The sequence below is a fragment of the Danio rerio genome, chromosome 10 (genome assembly GCF_052040795.2).
Source record: "Danio rerio strain M-AB ecotype USA chromosome 10, GRCz13ab, whole genome shotgun sequence".
NCBI lineage: Eukaryota > Metazoa > Chordata > Actinopteri > Cypriniformes > Danionidae > Danio > Danio rerio.
In genome coordinates this window covers 46,513,487-46,537,500 of record NC_141030.1, presented here as the reverse complement: position 1 = coordinate 46,537,500, position 24,014 = coordinate 46,513,487, and the positions used below count along the sequence as shown (strand labels likewise).

At 32.1% G+C, this 24,014-nt stretch overlaps 1 protein-coding gene across 12 annotated transcripts in view; it reads right to left on the bottom strand.

Moving 5' to 3' along the window:
• Nucleotides 1–24,014, bottom strand: part of fgfr1b (fibroblast growth factor receptor 1b) — a 75,529-nt gene that overhangs the window by 35,880 nt on the left and 15,635 nt on the right. For all 12 annotated transcript variants that reach the window (XR_015500511.1, XR_015500505.1, XR_015500506.1 and 9 more), the window contains exon 2: nucleotides 14,351–14,514. Coding sequence is in view for 4 of the 12 variants with exons in the window: in XM_087269662.1 (XP_087125788.1) it covers nucleotides 14,351–14,471 (121 nt within the window). In the remaining 8 variants the exon portion in view is untranslated. The remainder of the gene's footprint in view (nucleotides 1–14,350; nucleotides 14,515–24,014) is intronic.

Sequence of the window (24,014 nt, the reverse complement as noted above, 5' to 3'; positions counted from 1 at the left end):
TTTTTTTTTTATCACATATTTTATTGTGAAATCGTCACTGTGGTTGTCGGACAGACTTTAGAGAGTGCAGGAGAAAATCCTCGTGTCCGCAGGCTCCACTGACCCGATCTCCAGCTGGCCTTCGCTCCCCTGCAGCCAGATGACCTGCAGGCCAGTGACCGGGTCTCGTCTTGAGCCAAACACTGCAGCACCAAACACTCCCTGGGGAACAATGAGTGCAGCTCCATTTCCACCTCTGATCGCACGAGTGTCCGACACAAGGCCAGCGGGAACGCTTGGCATACGTGCACCGGATCAACATCGCCAGCACAAAACACAGCGTGAGACAAGAGACGGAGCTTGTCCAGCGAAAACTTAAATAAAACTGCAGAAATTATGTGTAAAACATTGTAGATTCATGCTATTCTGCATTAATTGCATGTGTACTGAATTATAAATAAATAAATATTAGATAAAAAAAATTATATTTAATATTACTATTTATTTATTTATATTAATTTAATAAATAAATATTTATTATTTAAACTAATATTTATAAAATAAATAAATACATATTTATTATTATTTTTATATATTATTTAAAAAATATACAAAAAATGGATGAATAAATTATTATAATTAATATTAATATACCTAACAAAATAAATATTTATTATTATTAGTAGTAATAATAATAATATTTATTATTTAAAATTTATATCTAACAATACAATTAATAAATACATATTATTATTATTGTTAGTATTAATATGAATATTTATTATTTAAAGTTAATATTTAGCAAATAAATAAATACATATTTATTGATTATTATTATTAGTAGTAATAATCATATATAAATAGCAGTAGTTATATCTAAAATTATTTGTGATTCTTGATATTTAAACTGAATTGTAAATACACATTGTTATGTAGCATTTGTTGACTACATTTAATGGCAATAATATATTCATAATAACTTTTTTATAATATAATATAATATTTATGTTATAATAATTATTGGTAGTAGTAATAGTAGTAGTAGTAGTTATTAGAAGCATTAATAAAAAATACATTAATTATAACATCATTATAATAAAACAATATTATGTTAAAATATTAATATTATAAAACTTTATAAAAAATTCTAATACTCTATTTTGCAAAATTTAAAGAAAAAAATTTACTTAATTTCTATTAAACTATTCTGTTAAATACAGCATGGTCATTACGTTTTATTGTACTGATTCAAAAATGCATTAATAATAATATTAATAATTATTATTATTATTAGTAGTAGTAGTAGTAGTAGCAGTAGTAGTACTAGTAGTAGTAGTTGTTTAAACTGAATTGTAAACACACATTATTTTGTAGCATTTGTTGACTACATTTTATGGTAATAATTCAAAAATGTATTCATATTAACTTTTATTTTATTATTATAATTATTATTAGTAGTAGTTATTGGAAGCATTAATAAGAAAAAATATTAATACAATTATTATAATAAAACTATAATATTATATTAAATATTAATATTATATATTTAGTGTATGACAACACTATAAAAAATCTAATACTCTATTTAGCAAATTTTAAAGAAAATTTTTACTTAATTTCTATTAAACTATTCTGTTCAATACAGAATGGTAATTAGGCTTTATTGTACTGATTCAAAAATGGATAAATAATAAAAATAATAATAATAATAATTATTATTATTATTAGTAGTAGTAGTAGTAGTGGTAGTAGAAGTACTTATAAGAAGCATTAATAAGAACAAATATTAATTTATTAATATTATTGTTATTATTATTATGTCGTATAACATTATAAAAATCTAATTCTCTATTTTGCCAGTTTAAGAGGAACATTGTACTTAATAATAAATATAATAATAATTAACAGCAACAATATATTAATATTATTATTATTAGTAGTAGTAGTACATATTAGAATTATTAATAAACATTAATTTGTTATATATTATTATTATTATTATTATTATTATTATTATTATTATTATTATTAGAAAACAGTATGCAACAACATAAAAAAATTATTCTCTATTTTGCTAACTTGAAAGGAAAATTGTACTTAATTTTTATTAAACAACTAAGTTAAATATAGCATTTGTTTATGTTATTTTACCTATTTAAAACGTATAATTAACAACAACAACATTTATAATTATTATTATTAGTAGTAGTTATTAGAAGTATTAATAAGAAAATAATAAGAATAATTTATTAATAATATAATTATGTAAAAGTGTATACCAACATTTTATTTATTACAGTTAACTGATTCAAAACTGTATTGATAATAATAATAATAATAATAATATTAATAATAATAATAATAATAATAATAAAAATAATACAAACAACAACAACTTTTATTTATTTATTTTCTTTATTTATTTATTTTATTGCTATTGTTTATTATTATTAGTAATAGTAGTAGTTAGCGTTACACAATACTGGAATTCGATACCAATTAGTACTGAAAATTAAAAACGTCCATTTCCCGTTAACATTTGGGCGCTGTTGAGCGCGTGTCACAGAAATGACTGTGATTGGCCCTGAAGGTCATCAGTTCACCGAAATCACCACTGTTTACTGAGTGTAAGCACAGATACAACAACACTGGAGCATTTTAAAGCCACAATTCATTAGCAGACCGCTCGTATGTTAGCTTATAGACAAACCAGCTGATCTATGTGCTTTAAAACGGGAAGCCGGGAACAGGTTTGCGGGAAATGGAGGTTTTTAAAACTTCAGTATTGATTGGTACCGAATTCCAGTGTTGTAACAACTCTGGAAGTAGTAGTAATAATTATTAGAAGCTTTAATAAGAAAAATAAATATCTATTGATATTGTTATTAATATAAAACAGTGCATAACACAATTATAAAAATTCTAACTCTCTATTTAGCAGTTTTTAAAGGAAATTTGTACTTAATTCCTACAAAAACAAATTCTGTTAAATACAGTTTAGCTCTTAAACATACTGCCGAAAACATAAAACAATTTGAACTGTTTTTCCTGAGACACAACATGTGACCCAGACATGAATTCATCCACAAATCCACTAAAAACACTCCAGAATCTAAAACAGGAAGAAATGTGATCCTTCCTTTACCAAACAGGGGGAAGAAAAACAAAATGAAACAGTTTAAAGATTAACCTCCTGCGGCCCGTTACACTTATTAGCACTGAGTTTCGCCACATACAAACAAAAGGCAGAGAAGCTGCTGACGCCACAGCATACAGACGTCCCATTCACACGGACCCCCCACAGCCCTAAAGTCACACTAATTGTCAAACAAACTAATCCTCTGCTTTTGTGTTTCCGGACAATGCCAGCGGATCCGTAAGAGCCGGAATGGAGAGAAAGAGCCGCAAACAGCAGGTTCCTCAGCTGGTCGCCATGGAGATCTCAGACGGAGGAATTTCCTGGATCACAGGCCTCTTAATCCCGAGATCCACTTTCACTCCAGCACGAATAAACACTCCACTTATTTTAGGAAATAGGCTCATTTTACAACTCGCCTAAAGTTAAACTATTGAGTTTCACCGTATTTGAATCAGCCAATTTTTTTGTCTGGTGGGAGCACTTTTAACTTAGCTTAGCATAGATCATTGAATCGGATTAGACCATTAGCATCGTGCTCAAAAATGACCAAAGAGTTTTAATAATTTTCCTATTTAACGCTATTCACATTCCCTAGATCTTTTGATCTTTAAGAGGTCATTGAGAAATCTTCCACAAAACATTATTATTTACTTTAAAACAGCTAATAATGAATCTTTATTCATTAACACTGTAGCTAAACGCACGCAGAAAAATATATGCGCCCATTTATACATCACTGCCTATTTAGCTCTGCCCACTGATCGGTTCTGCACTAGTAAATTATTTTACTAAATAAATGTCTTAACTCCTCCCATCTCTACATCACTGTCTGTCTAGCTCCGCCCACTGATTTATACTGTACTACTAATGACATTACATAATGTATAAACTCTGGCTCCATAGAAAAAGATCAACGTCCACTTCTACATCACTGTCTGTTTAGCTTCGCCCTCTGATTCATACTGCACTAGTAAATGACATTACATAATGTATAAACTCTGATTCTGTAGAAAAAGATCAACGCCCACTCTTAAATCACTGTCTGTTTAGCTCCGCCCACGGATTCATACTGCACTAGTAAATGACATTACAATGTATAAACTCCCCCTTCGTAGAAAAAGATCGACGCCCACTTCTGCATCAGTGTCTGTTTAGCTCCGCCCACTGATTCATACTGCACTAGTAAATGACATTACATAATGTATAAACTCTGATTCTGTAGAAAAAGATCAACGCCCACTTCTGCATCAGTGTCTGTTTAGCTCCGCCCACGGATTCATACTGCACTAGTAAATGACATTACAATGTATAAACTCTGGTAGAAAAAATCAACGCCCACTTCTACATCACTGTCTGTTTAGCTCCGCCCACTAATTTATACTGCACTAGAAAATAACATTACATAATGTATAAACTCCGCCTTCGTAGAAAAAGATCAACGCCCATTTCTACATCACTGTCTTTTGAGCTCCGCCCTCTGATTCATATTGCACTAATAAATTCTATTACATAATGTATAAACTCCGCCTCCATAGAAAAAGATCAACGCCCACTTTAAAATCACTGTCTGTTTAGCTCCGCCCACTGATTCATACTGTACTACTAATGACATTATATAATGAACTCTGCCTTTGTAGAAAAAGATCAACGCCCACTTCTACATCGCTGCCTATTTAGCTCCTCCCACTGATTGATACAGCAGTAGCAAGGTACTTTATTAGATAAGTGACTAAACTCCGCCTCCACAGAAGATCGACACCCACTTCTATATCACTGCCTGTTTAGCTCCTCCCACTAATTAAAGATGCAGTAGTAAATGACTTTTACAAAATAATAATGCATAAACTCCGCTTCCATAGAAAAAGATAAACGCCCACTTCTACATCACTGTCTGTTCAGCATCGCCCACCTACTCTGCGGTAATAAGTTAACAACCTTATTATATAATAAAGTATAAACTCCGCCTCCTTAGAAAAAGATCAATGCCCATGTTTACAATACTGCCTTTTTAGCCCCGCCCACTAATTGATACTGCAGTAGTTAATTGCTTTATTACATATAGTCTAAACTTTGTTTCCACCGAAGAAGATCAACATCCTATTCTGAAGAAAAGATCCATCCTATTCTGCAGTACTACTTAACATTTTCTTACATAATAATGTATACCCCACAAAAATGTCAACACAATAACTTGACTTCTAGTTGGTATCAAGACATTCGTGCTGCATATTACATTACAAACCAAATGAGAGGGACAATTCTACAGCAGGATAGCGCTCCTTCTCACACTTCAGCCTCAACATCAAAGCTCCTGAAAGCAAAGAAGGTCAAGGTGCTCCAGGATCGGCCAGCCCAGTTACCAGACATGAACATTATTGAGCATGTCTGTGGTAAGATGAAGGAGGAGGCGTTGAAGATGAACACAAAGACTCTTGATGAACTCTGGGAGTCCTGCAGGAACGCTTTCTTTGCCGTTCCAGATGACTTTATTAATCAGTGATTTGAGTCATGTCAGAGATGTATGGATGCAGTCCTCCAAGCTCATGATGGAGTCAGACACAATATTCATTCTGTCTCCACTGCAGCAGGACTTTATATTCTATACTGGACATTATTTCTGTTCAGTGATGAGAATTTTGTCTAAGCAGAGTCAGACCGCACTGTCCTAATGAAATCATTAATAATCAAGGTATGATCATATTTTATTGTGCTCAAATAAGCGTAATCTAGGGGTGTTTGCCTTTCATCCACTTCTAATACCAAATGATCAACTACACGTCTAGTTATTATTTGCTGTTGCTAAATCTTGGATAGACAACAAGACTTTTGTCATGTACTGCGTGTCAAAATAACATGTCACCAAAAATCATTCCAGTTGTGGCCAAATTAATCCTCAAAATCCCCCCAGAGTGAATGAACAGCACACAAGGGGTGAAAATAAAAATATACAGTAATATACTTTTTTTCTCACACACCCTAAACATTTTAATTGGCATTGTATGACTTGCTGTTGTTCAATATTTGCATCTAATATTACTCATTTTATCTTTTCCCCACAACCCTGTCAGAACAGCCTCCTGCAAACCCATTTCGAGCTTTTCAACAACCTTTTTTAAGCTTCACATTAAAATGTCTTTTGCGCATAAAACAGCAGAGCGAATAATAACCAGCCACAGTCCTCAACAAGCAGAAACTCAACCCATCCCTTTGGTGAAATTAAAAGCAGTCGCCAACAAGAGGAGGCGCGCACCACCTAAAACAGCCGAAATGAGGAAACTGTGAAATTGGAAGCACATTTTGTTTACGGAAAAAAAGATTTTACGACAGCTAGGAAACAATCTAACCGAATTAGAGTGAACAAAACAGAAAAATCTCATATGCTTCTACGTCATTCGTCCCAGTCGGAGCGTGTTTTTATCTGTCCCGGAAGTTGACCCATTCGTTTTGGTCAGTCAGTCGAGGCTGAAGTGGACAAAATCTGTCATCTCCTCATTACTCATCCAACGACATCTGTAAAAGGTCTTGTAAAGTCAAAACAAATGAGTATCGGTAGTCTTGAAGATATCCGTAAAAAATGCTGGGTTCCACACAATCCCTTCATGTAGTCACGACACAAATCTACTAAGTTAAATTAATTGTTTTTAACACAAATTAAAGTCGACTGAACACAAAACGATTAAGTTTTGTCAACCCAAAAAACGTAGGAATTATGTTGAGCTGACCAGTAATACAAATTTTTCTCATATCTATCTGGGCTCTCAATTTGGTAGCTAAATTTGGGAATATGCATGATATATGATCTCTTTCCAAATTATCCCTTAAAACAGTGTTTCTCAAACTGTGGTACGTGTACCACTAGTGGTACGCAGGCTTCCTTCTAGTGGTACGCGGAGGAATGAAATATGTCATGTACATGCTACACACATTTCAAAATTTGTCAAAAATTATGTATATAATATGTCATATATGACATATAGCCTATATTTCTGATGTAATCTGCCACATTTTTTAACTGTGCAGAGTTGTAGCTGCTTTACTGGGCCTAATGCGCTACTGTATTTTAATACTACTCATTTTGGTGGTACTTGGAGAGACAATTTTTTTTCTGAGGTGGTACTTGATGAAAAACGTTTGAGAACCACTGCCTTAAAACAATTTCTTTAAATACCTGCAGATAAAACATTTCGTTCATACTAGACATGGCAGTCTTACCTTAAATAGCTCTGATTTCGTATTTCTTAAGTATGCTGAAGTTAAGCACTTTGTAGCCAAATGTTACTCCATGATAAACCAGTACAAAGCAGACAATCTGATTATATTGCAGAAGGCATGGAGTAAGAACTTAAAATGCGACATCGATGAAAATGTGTGGGATGATATTATCAGACTACCCTTGACTATTTCCGTCCGCAACAGATTTAAAGAAATGCAATTTAATATTGTACATAGAGCCTATATTTCCCCAAATAAATATCGTAAAATAAATAACACGGTTTCACCTGAATGTCCAAAATGCAATTATAATATCGGCATGTTTTTTCATTGGCTGTGGGAATGTCCTTTAACTGCTGATTTTTGGAATGACATTTGTGACAAACTGTCCATAACACATTAACAGAAGGTTACAGCCTCCCCATTAATGTGAATACTAGGTATTCTGCCCCTCCCTTTTCTGGAACATTCAGATGTCTTTGAATTTCCACTGATGCTGGGGAGGTAAATAATTATGAATAAATGGGTTTGGACAGAACCCCCTCTTGTTAAGGACTGGATAATTCTGATTAAAGAAACCAGTCATGGAAAAATTGGACATATATTAAAAGGAAAATCCACGTCATTTCAGAAGCTGTGGGAAACTCCTTTGACCTGTCTTGGCATTGATTATAAGTCTACTATGTTTTCTTAATTGTACACACCACAATATTGTAATATTGTTTTGAATTAGAAACCTTGCTGTTTTATTATTTATTTTTAAATTAATAATTATATATTTTTTATTATATAATTTTCATTTATTTGTTTATCTATTTTTCTATTCTATTGTTTCTTTTTTGCCTTAAAATATTGTATGCTGTTCATGTTCTACTCAGTACTGTGTATACATCTAATGTTGAAAATTTCAATAAAAAAAGAAAAAGAATTGTTAAATCAGCTCTATTTAAAAAAGAAGTTTGAACAAATCATTTTTGAGTGTTGTGTATGCCAAATTTGTGACAATATTCACATTTAGAAGTTGTCAAAACATCCAAAACTTCGTCATTTGACACTTCAACGATTGTTTTGACGCCACCTAATGCTTCAGTTTCTAGTCAAATCTCCTGACAAATCAAATGCTCTCTCATATCTGACATGCCCCGCCCCCTTCTTTTCATTTGCTACTTATTTGATGCACTTGAGGTCAACCCTTCTCACTGGCAGAGCTGTGATAAAAGACGAAACGCTATTGGCTAATTTATAAAAAGGGGAGGAGCTATTATATCTTCATGTTTCACTTCAAACCTTGAATTTAATTCAATTCAATTCACGTTTATTTGTATAGCGCTTTTACAATGTAGATTGTGTCAAAACAGCTTCACATAAATGGTCATAGTAAATTGGAACAGTGTAGTTCAGTTTTTTTAGTGTGTGTGTGTGTGTGTGTGTGTGTGTGTGTGTGTGTGTGTGTGTGTGTGTGTGTGTGTGTTTAGGTTCAGTTCAGTTTAGCTCAGTTCAGTGTGGTTTATCGATCCCAAACCATGCAAGCTAGAGGCGACAGCGGAGAGGGAAAAAAAACTTCACCGATTGGCGAACGTGAAGAAAAAAAACCTTGCGACCTTGAATAAAAACACTTTTTTTCATGCATTTTTTTATTCGATGTTTGACTTAAACAACTGAAACATGAAGATATAGTCCTCTTTAAAAAAAAAAAAACAGCCAATAGTGTTTTGTTTTATGACAGCTTCGCCAGTGAGAGTGGAAGGGGGCGGGGCATGTTAGACACTAGAGGGCATTTGATTGTTCAAGAAGTATGAAGTAACATGTAAAATAATTGTTGATCCCTAATATTGAGTTCACATCAGACGCGGATGAAGTGTCAAGTGCGAGTGATTTACATGTTAAGTCAATGCAAAACCGCGAATAGACATCCAATAGATAGCAATTCACGCGAAAGAGGCAGCGCAAATTATGTGATTTGCGTGAATGAAGTGGCGCGAGTTGAGCGTTTTGCGCATTTGACACGCGAATCGCAGGGATCGCTCGAGTTGGAAAATCTGAACTTAAGCAGACATTCGCAACACGTTAACCAATCAGGAGCTTGCTCTTATAGGGGCGTGATTATGACATAGTGCCTGTTGGTGTCCCGAGGGGAAATCCTGTTGCCGACAACAGCTCATTAAACTGGGATCGGCTTAGTCAGAAGCACCGCTGAAAGCCTCCATCATCCAGCTATAGTTTCAGGAAGAGTTGATGAGCTCTCAAGGCTGCTGCACCTCAGAAATTAGGATCTAGTGGACTCTGACATGGCGCCGAATTAATCTACGCTGTTTTTCAGTCTTCCTAAAGCACATAAAGCACAGCTACTATCTTAGTGAAATCCATGTTAACCATTTAGCAATGAAGCTTGAGGCACCGGGCAGACTGAAGCCCTGCCCATGACGTGAATCCGCATCTATTGTGAAGCAAATGTGATGCGTGAATTAATCGAATTTGACGCGAGAATGAAGCGAGTAAACAGAAAATGTTCACACGTCTATTTACGCGTTTTATTCACACGTTCTGTGTCTGGTGTGAACACAGCATTAAGACGAAAGTGACAAACTGCAAGCTTTAGATGTTTATATCTTGTAAATATGAATTGTGTCACTGTTTTGGAGCACACTAGCTTATAGATATCCCTAAGACTGACATTTTTAAAAAAAACTTTTCATTTCAATAATCACTTTAAATGCCTAAAAATCAATGCATTTTGGATCATTACTTAATGAAAAGCCTCAATAAAGCAATCACTGGATCCATACAGCCATCCGCTTCTCATAGTGGTGAACTTGGCTGGGAACCAGTAGAGGAAGTCATTGGCTGGATGGATTGATGCTGGGATTTCCTGCCTGGCTAATGATACTGAGTCACTACAAGAAGTCAATTCAGGCAAACAAACTAGGAACAGCACACATAGAAATGTGATATATGGCAATATATGCTAATTACATATCTATGATTAGATTTCTCAGCTACAACAGTAAAAAAGAAAAAGAAAAAAAACACAACAGAAGGCTTTGGATGAGATGTGTGAGAAACTAGTACAATACACAGGAGCAGTTTGAGGACAAAAATCTGAGAAATGGCTGCGTAGAATGCTCATCAGCCTATTAAAATCCAGCATTAAACAGCCCCACAGTATAAGTACACACAGTTGAAGTCAGAATTATTAGCCCCCCTTTGAATTTTTTTTGCTTTATAAATATTTCCTAAATTATGTTTAACAGAGCAAGGACATTTTCACAGTATGTCTGATAATATTTTTTCTTCTGGAGAAAGTCTTATTTGTTTTATTTTGGCTAGAATAAAAGCCGTTTTAAATTTTTTAAACACCATTTAAAGGTCAACATAATTAGCCCCTTTAAGCTAAATTTTTTTTTGACAGTCTATAGAAGTAACCATCTATTTATACAATAACTCGACTAATTACCCTAACCTGCCTAGTTACCCTAAATAACCTAGTTAAGCCTTTAAATGTCACTTTAAGCTGTATAGAAGTGTCTTGAAGAATATCTAGTGAAATATTATTTACTGTCATCATGACAAAGATAAAATAAATCAGTTATTAAAGACGTGTTATTAAAACTATTATGTTTAGAAATGTGTAGAAAAAATCTGCTCTCCGTTAAACACAAATTGGGAAAAAAACAAACAAGGGGTCTAATAATTCAGGGGGGTTAATAATTCTGACTTCAACTGTATGTAAGCCTATATTTCCAAATATTGCAAATATTTTTGAATTTCAACTATTATATTTACACATGTTCATGTATGTTATTATAATAATAATAATAATAATAATAAAATAAGAAGAAGAACTAAGGACTAATACATTAATATTTTTGTTGTTATTATCAATATTATTATTTATTTATTTATTGGTATCATCATCATCATCATCATTACAGTATTACTTATTAAAATAATAATAATTTAATAATCATATTCATAATATTATTGTTACTAGCATTAAGTATTATATTTATATATATATGTAGCCTAAACTATTTTGTCTAAATAGAAAAGAACGCCCCAAATATTACAATACATCACAAATAGTTAAATAAACCTTAATAAAAAGTAATCTTTAACTGATATGGCACCAATAATAAATTACTATTATTATTATTATTATTATCATTATTATTATTGTTGCTACCTAATAAATTATTATTATTATTGTTATTATCGTATACATTATTATTTTATTACTATTATCATTACTATTATTATTATTAGTAGTAGTAGTAGTAGTGGTAGTAGTAGTAGTCGTATTATTAAAGGGCGTCACATGGCGCAGTGGGTAGCACAATCACCTCACAGCAAGAAGGATGCTGGTTCGAGCCTCTGCTGGGTCAGATGGCGTTTCTGTGTGGAGTTTGCATGGTCTCACTGTGTTCACGTGGGTTTCTCCACAAGTACAAAGACATGTGGTACAGGTGAATTGGGTAAACTAAATTGTCTGTAGTGTATGAGTGTGAATGATTGTGTAAGAATGCTTCCCAGTGACGGGTTGTTGCTGGAAGGGCATCCGCTGCATAAAACATATGTTGGAGAAGTTGGCGGTTCATTCAGCTGTGGCGACCTCAGTTTATTAAAGGGACTAAGCCGAAAAGAAAATGAATGAATATCATTATTATATTGTATTACTAAAATTATTACATTTTATTAAAATAATATAAATTATTATTAATAATAATAATCATAAGAACTATTTTTTTAAATAAAAAATCTAAAATAATACCAATATATTCCCTTAAGAAACTACAAAACATGATAAATTAATTATCTTAATAAAAAGTACTTTTAAGTGATATGGCACCATTAAATAAATCAAAAGTATCCTCTGATTACAGCAGAGGCCTGATTTGTGCTGATATTTCAGCATGTGCGATGCCAGTGCATTCCTCCAATATCCATCTGAACCTCTAAGGTTTTAAAAAAGACCCCAAAGCCCCATTGATGCACAAAGGGAAAAAAGGAGACACATCTGGAGGATAATGAGTTCCAGCTCTGCTCATTGACTGCACATCAAACACAGAGAAGCAAAACCTTAGATGAACACCAGCCTGCAGTTCAACAGTAAAGCATGCTGCTTTTATACATTCATTTGTTTTGTACACTCATATTGCACCTCCGACTGTGAACCAAGACTATTATAGTTTTGCATTTTTAATTTAGTATTTATTTAAAAATTGTTTTTAAATTTGATGTAAATTTCAGTGTAGTTTTTGTTGGTTTCATTAATGGTTTTGCTATATTTAGCATTTTTTAATTTAGTATTTTTTTAATAATAAATATTTATTTTAAATTGGCTTTAATTTTTGGTTTTGTTAGTTTTGTATTTTTAAATTATTATTTATTTTAATAGTATTTTTAAATTGGCTGCAATTAATTGTTTCGTTAATAGTTAATAGTTTGTTGATCATTTTTAACTTAGTATTTATATTAATAATAATTATTATTTTTGAATTTGCTGTATTCAATTGTTTTGTTAGTTTTGCATTTTTATATTTAAAATTTTAATCATATTTAAAAATTGCTGTAATTAATTGTTTTGTTAGTTTTAGTTTTGCATTTTTATTTTGATATAATTTAATATTCATTTTAATACTATTTTAAATTTGCTGTAATTAAAAGTTTGGTTAGATTTAGTTTAGTTTAGCTTTTTAATTTAACATTTATTTTTAATAATAAATATTTATTTTTGAATTTGCTGTATTCATTGTTTTATTACTTTAGTTTTGCATTTTTTATTTAATATTTATTTTAATCATATTTTAAAATTGATAATTGCTGTAATTAAAGGTTTGGTTAGATTTAGTTTAGTATTCATTTTTATAATAAATATTTATTTTAAATTTGCTTTAATTAATTGCTTTGCTAGATTTAGTTTAGTTTGGCATTTTTAATTTACTACTTATTTTAATCATATTTTTAAATTTGCTGTAATTGATGGTTTCGATAGTTTTAAGTTTAGTTTTGCATTTTTTATTTAATATAATTTATTATTTATTTTATCAATATTTTTAAATGTGCTGTAACATTAGTTTTTTTAGACTTAGTTTAGCATTTTTTAATTTAGTATTTATTTTAATAATAACCATTTATTTTAAATTAACTTTAATTATTAGTTTTGTTAGTTTTGCACTTTTTATTTATTATTTTTTTAATAATATTTTTCAAATTTGCTGGATTTAATTGTTTTGTTAGTTTTAGCTTAGTTTAGCATTTTAATTTAGTATTTATTTTAATAATAAATATTTATTTTAAATGTGCTTTAATTGTTTTGTTGGTTTTTAGTTAGTTTTGCATTTTGAATTTAATATTTATTTTAATAATATAAAACAATTTACTTTAATTGTTTTTTATATTTAGTTTAGCATTTTTGTTTAGTATTTATTTTAATAATAAATGTTTATTTTAAATTAGCTTTAATTAATTGTTTTGTTAGTTTTAGTTTAGCATTTTTAATTTATTTAAATAATTTTTTTAATTTGTTGTAAATTTTAGTTTAGATTTAGTTGGTGTCATTAAGTATAGTGTGTATGTGAACTTACAGCTCAAAATACCACACTAATAATGTTTTATAACTCTCTGAAACTGACCCTTTTAGGTTTTGACCCTAATTGGGGCATTTTGGTGACTGTCGCTTTAAATTTAAATGTGATTGTGCTCTTTTCAAAGGAGGGCGGAGCTTTAAATGCTTGTGCATCAGCATAGTGGCAGATTCAAAAACAAGACTAACGTTCTCAGTGTGAAGATTTTTAAATGTGTGCATCGATGTGTGAGAATGCATCAGTAAGGAGACTCCTGATGCTGTTCATTTGTGTTCATCATCTAAAACTCCACATTTATAATACTCTTAGTCTTTGCTGACATTATCATCAGCAGCTCAAACACCCTAATAGCAGATTTTCTTAATATTTTATTTTAGTTAATGTATTTTCGACCAATAGTTTTCATTTACTAAAGCAGCGCTTATAAAAAGCTGACCTTGTTCGGTGACGGCAGGCCGTGACTGGACGGTGCAGAGCTGGGTTAGGATCAGCAACAGGACAAGCAGACGCCAAGATTTCAGCATCCTGAGAGAAACGGCGGCTGACAGAAAGATCATTCACACACACAGCGACCCATCAACACCAGCAGCATACAAAGACCTGATAAAGAGAACACACACTAGTTAACACAGCACAGAAAACGATAGGAGACAGTATTACACACGCCTTTAAAGGGTCACGAAACACCAAAGCACATGTTTTGAGCTGTTGACAGTGGTATATGTGTCCCACACTGCTAAAAACACTATTAGGACACCTATATTTCACTAAAAAGTGAAAATTGGTTGTTTTTGCATTATTTCAAGCAAATTCGTACTTCCGGTTTGAAACGAATTTTTGAAGCTGCGTCACGGTCATGACATAATAGCGTGTATTCCAGCGTGCAGACTGGACGTCTGTGCCAGAGTGTGTCTTGTTACGTCTTACAGTGTGATACATTAATGCATGAGTAAAGCTTGGTTCAAACCAATCAGCGCGCTCTATTGTGCAACTTCATTAATATTCATTATTGTCACCGTGTTTACACGACAGAGACGCCACGTTGTGTTGGCAGAACAAGCGTGAAGTGTTGCTTTTATAGTTTGCTGCAGTGAAGTTTTGTTTTCATTTTCTCTCTGTGAGAGCTCAGAGTCACGTGTGGATTAACAGTGTACGCGACGCTCGACAACAATAACTTACGTGTCTAAGGAGGATTATTGTTTACCTGAGAGCTGTTCTCATCTGCAAACGCTGAGATCCGGATTCGCTTGTAGTCTCCTCTAATAAAGACGCGGCTCTAGTTGCTGGTGATTGTCCTGTCTCTACAGATTTGGTAAGTGAGCGACCAGTGCTCTTTGTTTATTCAGTTCGTATTTTATTCGTATCAAACAAACTATTGCTCCGAGTGTAAACAAGTTAGCACTAACAGTTACAACCAAACTATAACCTCGTGTTAGATTTTGTGACCAGAATAACACGCGCGGCTTTCTGACGCTACATGCCGTGTGCATCTAAGTTTCCGGGAAATGCAGAGTTTTTTTTTCTCTCATTCGCCGTGCGGTATCAAACATTGCATGAAAAATACACGCTTAGAGCAGTTCCTCGAATCAAATATCACGTTTGTCGGGAGGGACATGAATGAATTCCCTGAATGAAAGAGCCAAACTGCAGTTAAAGTCCACCATTTAATCATTTGGCAAATAATTCGACTACAGATGTTCATGTAAACACAGTCACATTGTCCGCTGTGGGTGTGTGTTTTGACTCTGAAAGTCAGCGTGCCCAAATAGACACTCCCACACCAAGCCTCTTTTCTTCTTCCGACACTCCCCCTAAACAGAGCTGGACACGCCCACTTTTCTGACTTTTTCCAAAGTAGAGGTGAGAAAACACCCTACTGAAACGAGGGGGTTTCATGGCCCTTTAAATTGTAACTCAAAACATAGCAATATTATACGATTTTACTGTATTTATAGATAAAAAGAGCAGCTTTGGCAGACAAAACGTACTCAAAGTACCACACAATAAAACCTCAAACTATTAAAAAGTATATCAAAGAGTCACAAAACACAAACCCTGCAACCCTCACAAAAACCAGACCCCTGAAATCACACGTCACATAAGCATAAAGAGCATCTGGAAGCCACTAATTTGACTTCTAAAGCTCCTTCGCTGCTGTTTAATATTAATTAATTTTGATTAGCACAGACAACTGTTCATGCTAAAAATCTGCCACTTCATAAATAATTCACAACTGCTTATGTTAAAGCAACAAACAATGAAAAAACAAACACAACATGTTGGTGTTTGGTAAATCTGTAGGGCACATGACTTGTTGAGATGATTTAAAGGGACGTTTCATTTCACTTCAATAACTTTACTCATCATATTTCAGAAACGCTGGCATCCACACGATTGATTTGACATTTTAAAAACATCAAGTTAACTTATCAGTTTTTACAAATTTAAGTGTATTGAACATAAAACATTTAAGTTGTCCCCCCAAAAATCAAGAACTATGTTGTTTTTATCTTAATTTATGCTGATAATGATATAAATTAGGGCTGCGCATTGCAATATTTAGTTTTTCTGCAATTTATATTGGTTTATCAATTATATTTCACCAAATGGCTTAAATAGCTCGATTAGGAAAATGATTTATTAATATGGATTGAATCATGTATAAAATATAATGAACAAATTACAAGCACATATACAAATACAATATACAGCAAAGATTAAAAAAAGGAAATAAATTGCTTTGAGAAGTTTATTTATAAACTAATTTCGAGAGGATCACGTGTTTATGATTGCTTGGTGAACTACAAGAAGGGTAAACATGGTTACTACACTGTAAAACCCAAAGGTTAATGTAACTCAAACCATTAGAGGAAACCAATTGCAACAAACCATTTAAGTAAAAAAAAAAAAAAAATATATATATATATATATATATATATATATATATATATATATATATATATATATATATATATTTATATATATATATATATATTTTTTTTTTTTTTTTTTTTTCTCCAGTGATGGGTTGCGGCTGGAAGAGCACCCGCTGCGTAAAAAAACTCGCTGGATAAGTTGGCGGTTCATTCCGCTGTGGCGACCCCGGATTAAAAAGGACAAAGCCAACAAGAAAATGAATGAATATATATATATATATATATATATGTGTGTGGCTTTGTATGTATATATTTGTATATTTGTATGTATGCATATATATATATATATATATATATATATATATATATATATATATATATATATATATATATATATATATATATATGGCTTTTTATGTATATATTTGTATATTTGTATATACATATATGGCTTTGTATGTATATATTTGTATATTTGTATATATATGGCTTTGTATGTATATATTTGTATATTTGTATATATATATATGGCTTTGTATGTATATATTTGTATATATATATATGGCTTTGTATGTATATATTTGTATATTTGTATATATATATATATATATGGCTTTGTATGTATATATTTGTATATTTGTATATATATATGGCTTTGTATGTATATATTTGTATATTTGTATATATATATATATGGCTTTGTATGTATATATTTGTACATTTGTATATATATACGGCTTTGTATGTATATATTTGTATATTTGTATATATATATGGCTTTGTATGTATATATTTGTATATATATATATGGCTTTGTATGTATATATTTGTATATTTGTATATATATATATATATATATATATATATATATATGGCTTTGTATGTATATATTTGTATATTTGTATATATATATGGCTTTGTATGTATATATTTGTATATTTGTATGTATGCATATATATATATATATATATATATATATATATATATATATATATATATATATATATATATATATGGCTTTTTATGTATATATTTGTATATTTGTATATATATATATGGCTTTGTATGTATATATTTGTATATTTGTATATATATGGCTTTGTATGTATATATTTGTATATTTGTATATATATATGGCTTTGTATGTATATATTTGTATATATATATATGGCTTTGTATGTATATATTTGTATATTTGTATATATATATATATATATATGGCTTTGTATGTATATATTTGTATATTTGTATATATATATGGCTTTGTATGTATATATTTGTACATTTGTATATATATACGGCTTTGTATGTATATATTTGTATATTTGTATATATATATGGCTTTGTATGTATATATTTGTATATATATATATGGCTTTGTATGTATATATTTGTATATTTGTATATATATATATATATATATATATATATATATATATATATATATATGGCTTTGTATGTATATATTTGTATATTTGTATATATATATGGCTTTGTATGTATATATTTGTATATTTGTATATATATATATATGGCTTTGTATGTATATATTTGTACATTTGTATATATATACGGCTTTGTATGTATATATTTGTATATATATACGGCTTTGTGTGTATGTGTATATATATATATATATATATATATATATATATATATATATATATATATATATATATATATATATATATATATATATATTTTATACCACAATACATCCCGGTTTACTGCTATAAAAATAGTTTACTATACAGTATGCTGGAGCACTCATTACATAATATTGTAAATACTATAATAAAGTATAATAATAGTATGGCTCAAAAACACTAGTATTTTTACTATAAATTATTATAGTATTTTTTCATGTTCGTCTCAGTTTTATTTGTTATTTATAGTTTATTCTTGTTTGTATACTATTTTATATGCATACTTTCAAGAAAGCTGTAAACCCGTAACCATTGACTTCCAGAGTAGTCAAAAAAAATGGTGGTCAATTGTACCCAACATTTTTCAAAACATCTATTTTGTGTTCAACAGCTGAAAAGAAACTCATACAGGTTCTTGACAACTGAATAATGCGTAAATTAGAGTCAACTGCCCCTTTAAAGACTTCTACGTGAAGGGTAAACATGGTTTTTCCATAAGCATGAATCAATCAGGGGCCTCAGACCCCGGGACCCCTCACCCGTCAGCACAGGCCCCCCCTGTGTAGGTGTGGAGAAGCGTCCCGGCGGCGTCAAACACATCTGTTAAATCTGCGGCCCCCTAACTCGCCACTTGACACTTGGCTTTTCCCCAGGACGTCACCCAACAAAAGCCTCATGATCTGCTGCTTGTTTTTCTAGCCCCCTCCTCCAATAATCACACTGCAGACCATTTGCTTTCGCACCTCCAGCTCCAGCTCATTTACAATGTCAAACAACACAATTTGCTGCCATATGTTTAGCTCTTGTTACTTTAAGAGTGAGGGGGAATTAGAGTATCAGTGAATGCAAACAAAAAGCATTTAACTTGTTAACCCTTGTGAGCTGTTGGGTCGTTTTCATCCACTCTGGGGGGATTTTTGAGGCTAAATTTGCCCACAGCCTTCTCTGTGTTCAAGCCAATAGAATGATTTTTGCTGACAAATCTTATTTTGACACATATTTTGTGAAAATGCTTAGAGATTTTTCAAAAATTTAACAATACGCTGTGAGGGTGAATTCAGGGTTCAGGGCACCTTTTCCAACTTCAAACTCCAGCTTAAACTTAAGCACTTTCAATGTGAATTTTTATGCTTTTCCCGCACCTAACAACCACAGTAAATTATGTTTATATATGCTGTATGTACTTTTCCACATTTAACCCCATTGTGCTATTTAAAAAAAACACAATATGACATTTCAACTTAAATAGTTGAATACTTTGGAGCATAGGTTTATTGGGAAAGTTCACCTAAAAACAGTAAAATAATAATAATAATAATTCAGCTGTTGGATGAAGTATCTTATTCAGTTTGGTCTCTTTCTACCAAAAGTTGATGTCTCAAAAAAATAGCTTACAGTCAGATTTCGCATGTCTATTTTAAACTATTCCTGAGCACTTCGTTTGGCAATTTTAGGTGCAAATATGCATTGAAAGTTTCCTAAATATGCGCATGCAGTAAACATTTTTCAGTGAAAACTAGTCGTACTGCAACAATTTTATGCACAAATGCTCCTAAATTTATTTTGAGCTCGCATAGATGAAGTTTTAGGCGCATATGCAACCAAAACAGTCACAATTTTGAGTCCTGCAATGTCAAATTCAAGCAGGTTCAAGCCCTTTGTCCAAAATCCAAGCACTTTCCTAACCTTGAAAACACTATTTAAAATCAAGCATTTTCCAGGATTGCCAGCACCCGTACAAATCCAAAAAAAGTGCTTTTTTTTCTCGTTTTTGTTTTTTGTTTTTCTGCTCCGCTTAGCGCAAGCTCTCCCTGTTGTAAGGGCTTAAGTGTGTGTGTGTGTGTGTGTGTGTGTGTGTGTGTGTGTGTGTGTGTGTGTGTGCGTACGTGTGTGTGTGTTTGTTTCTTTGGTCCTGTCTATGTTTGTGTATGTGTTTGAATGAGAAACAGTGTGGTGCTGTGTGTTCATACAGACAGCATGTTATAGCCTCCCCCCTAAAAATATAACACTGTATATGGAAAGCATCATCAATGCACCGAGATATCGACTTGAACCGAATCGAAGGCATGATAATCGTAACCGAACCGTGAGACCAGTATAGGTTCACACCTCTAATAAACACTGTTATTTTCTTCATAAAATCCATGTTAGCCATTTAGAAACGAAGCTACAGTCACCAGGCAGACAGAAGCCCTGCCCATTACGCGAATCCACGTCTGTTCTGACGTGAATTTTACGCGCGAATGAAGTGGACTTGACGCGCGAACGAAGAAGGGTTTGACGCTGCAATGAAGCCAGTAAACTCAAATGTTCATGTGGCTATTTACGCGCGAATAGCGCGATTTATCCGCGCTTTCTGCGTTTGGTGTGAACACAGAATTATAAGAAACATGGTATATATATATATATAAACATTTTATTCTATCTTCAGACACTTCTCAGCATAACTATTAAAAATGTCACCTTTACAGTCTTTTCAACATCAAGTTGCTAGGAGGAAAATCGATTTTCCATAATGCAATTCAAAAAGCGCGAGTAAAGGGAAAAAAACATCAATCAGAAAATAGAGAAAACTTAAAAGCAGTTATGGCTCTTCGGGGTACTACAAATCATCTCGATCATTAGCGAATATTTTAATATACATATAAATATGCATTTCATTATGCATATATGCACGCCACTGTTCCTGCATATAGGACAGCAGAGTTGAAGTTCAGTTTAGTTTAGTTCAGTGTGGTTTAATTTTCACCAAACACTGAAGAGCAAATCAATCAATACGCAGCTCCACAAGTCCCAAACCAAGCAAGCCAGTGGAACCAAACCAACTTCACCAATTGACGAAGTAAAGAGGGAAAAAAAAACTCGGGAGAAACCAGGCTCAGTTAGGAACGACCATTACTCCTTTTGCCAAACTTCTTGTACAGAGCTGCAGTCTAAAAATCTTCAATTAATAAACTATCATGACTCAGAAGAATGTTTTGAGTCTAATATTTATGTTTTGTGGCAAGCAGCCATGTAATAAGCAGGATAAAGTACATCCAGGACTTCAGTCTTGCTGATAAATATATCGTGCTTCATTCTAACCCTCTGGATGTATATTATTATCTCTATCTTCATTATGATTACCTCATTAGAATGATATGTCCATTACTGAGAGCTGTTTTTTTTAAGAGTAGCTAATTGTTGGGCTGAAGTGTGAGCTCTTGGCTTAATGATAGACGCTGGTTCTGCGGTGGGTGGCGAATGCTAAATGAAAAATGCTTGAATGCTAGGTTTATGACGAGGCTGTAAACGCAGTTCATTTACCTCACAGGCGCTGTCCACAACCGTGTCAAAAGCAGTAAAACTGAAGAATCTCTTAAACGGGTTGAGAATTTGTGGTACTTTTTCACACATGAAACTGCAGCGCACTGGCGAGAGTCTAAGAAATGTTATTGGAGAAGCTATAAAACGTGTTTTGCAACAACAGTCACGAAAGCATATTAGAGAATGTGTGAAGTTTTTGTATAATAGCAAACATGTTACGCACTTTATACCAAGAGTCTGAAACTGACTTTACAGGGGGGAAATGGTTTGATTAATGCTTCATCTGACATTAAAAATACTACAGTAATTTATAGTGAACACTACAGCATTTAAACTAGTCTATACGGTCTATGTAGTCTACAACAAGGCCGCTCAACCCTGTTCCTGGTGATCTACCTTCCTAAAGATTTCAGTTGCAACCCTTATCGAACACACCTGTCTGTAATTATCAAGTGCTGTTCAGGTCCTAATTAATTGGTTCAGGTGTGTTTGATCAGGGTTGGAGCTGAACTCTGTAGGAAGGTAGATCTCCAGGAACAGGGTTTTTTTATTTATTTATTTTTTATTAACAATGTTGAACAGTAACAGAAAGGCATTAATACTTTTTAGAATTACACAAAAGACTGAGATAACAATCAAATTGCATACATTTACAATCTTAGCATCCTCGTTAATAATACAACATATATAAATAAATAAAATAACAGAATTAACAAAAAATAAATGCTAAAGAAACTTAAGTAGCAGGGGAGTTAAAGTCTTCAAAATATGAAACCAAAATCATTCAATGATAAATATAGATATCTTGCTTTTTGGCTTTTCATCTCTCTTAATGTCTTCAAATACATCACAAACTCTTCTTTAAACACCGCTAGTCTTGGGGGAGTTTTAAAAAATTTACATTTATGAATATGGAATTTTAATAATAACATCAAATTATTAATTATATAAGATATCTTTTTATCCTGAAGTATTAGGCCAAACTTAATAATTTCCCATGAGAAGACAAGTCTTATCCAGGAACAAGATTGAGCAGCCCTGGTCTACAGCTATGGTAAAACAACTATGGTAAGGTAAGGTAAAACTTTATTGTCCCCGTTAGGGAAATTTGTCGTGGGCTCTTGCCCTCAGCTGCAGTCATCACAAACATGGACAAAACAATAAACATACAAAACACAAATAAGTAATTAAAAAAAAGGTACAAGCTTCACTCTATATACACATAAATAAGCAAACTGATACTCTCAATCTAAGCCACCACTATTATTTAATAGCTTAATGCTCGTAGGATAAAAATATTTTTTATAGCTGTTTAATCTACAGCAAGGTACTCTGAATTTTTTTCCAGAGGGTAACAACCAGGGCTTAACATTAACTTTTTTGATCACCAGCCACTGTGGGGAGTAGATTTCCAACATTACTAGCCACTCGCCATTTTCACTAGCCACAATTTTGTTGCTTGGAAAATATATTTTGTATTAATAAATGTGACTTTAATGCTAAAATGGCTTGATTTAGATCTTTTGTTGTCCGCATGCCTCCTTATTTATTTCACTGTTTGTGCATGTTGTGTATGAGCTTGCTCATTGTGCATGAGCAAATGAGTTGTCACATTGCAATTGGTTTTTATTTCACATGACTTTTTTTAGGGCTCAAAATTTAGGATTTGTCAAAGTCATCTCTGACCGCACCAAAAAAATAAATAAAAAAAATTATTAGCCACACATTTTAAATGCGTCAAAACAAGCAAATATATAGCTGTATACATGCACTTTTTATTCGACAAAACTTTTCTTTTTAAATTGACAATTTAAAAAGATCTATTGTAGGGTTGTAACTGTATGAATTTTTTACGGTATGATAATCGTCTAAAACAATACCACGATTTGACGGTTTCGCGGTATACGGTATGTTATAAATGTTACAAAATAATAGAACAGTGAAGCAAATTTGACTTTTCCAAATAATATATTTTCAGTTACTATAAACAATACCACTTACAATGAACAAATAAAAAAAAATAAGAAAATAGTAAATAATGTGTCAATGTCCAAATAAAGTTCAAATAAACATGGTGCAAATCCTCAGTAAAAAAATAGATATAAATATTTACTATACTATAAATAGTTAAATAACGAAACTAGATTCAATATGGACCATCCTTAGGTTTTATGTGCCAGCATGGATATGGTTGTCTGTGGATATGGATTTGGATATGGTTGTCTGCAATGCAGACAAACAGCTGCACCTTCATTTGTGTCTTTTGAAAACA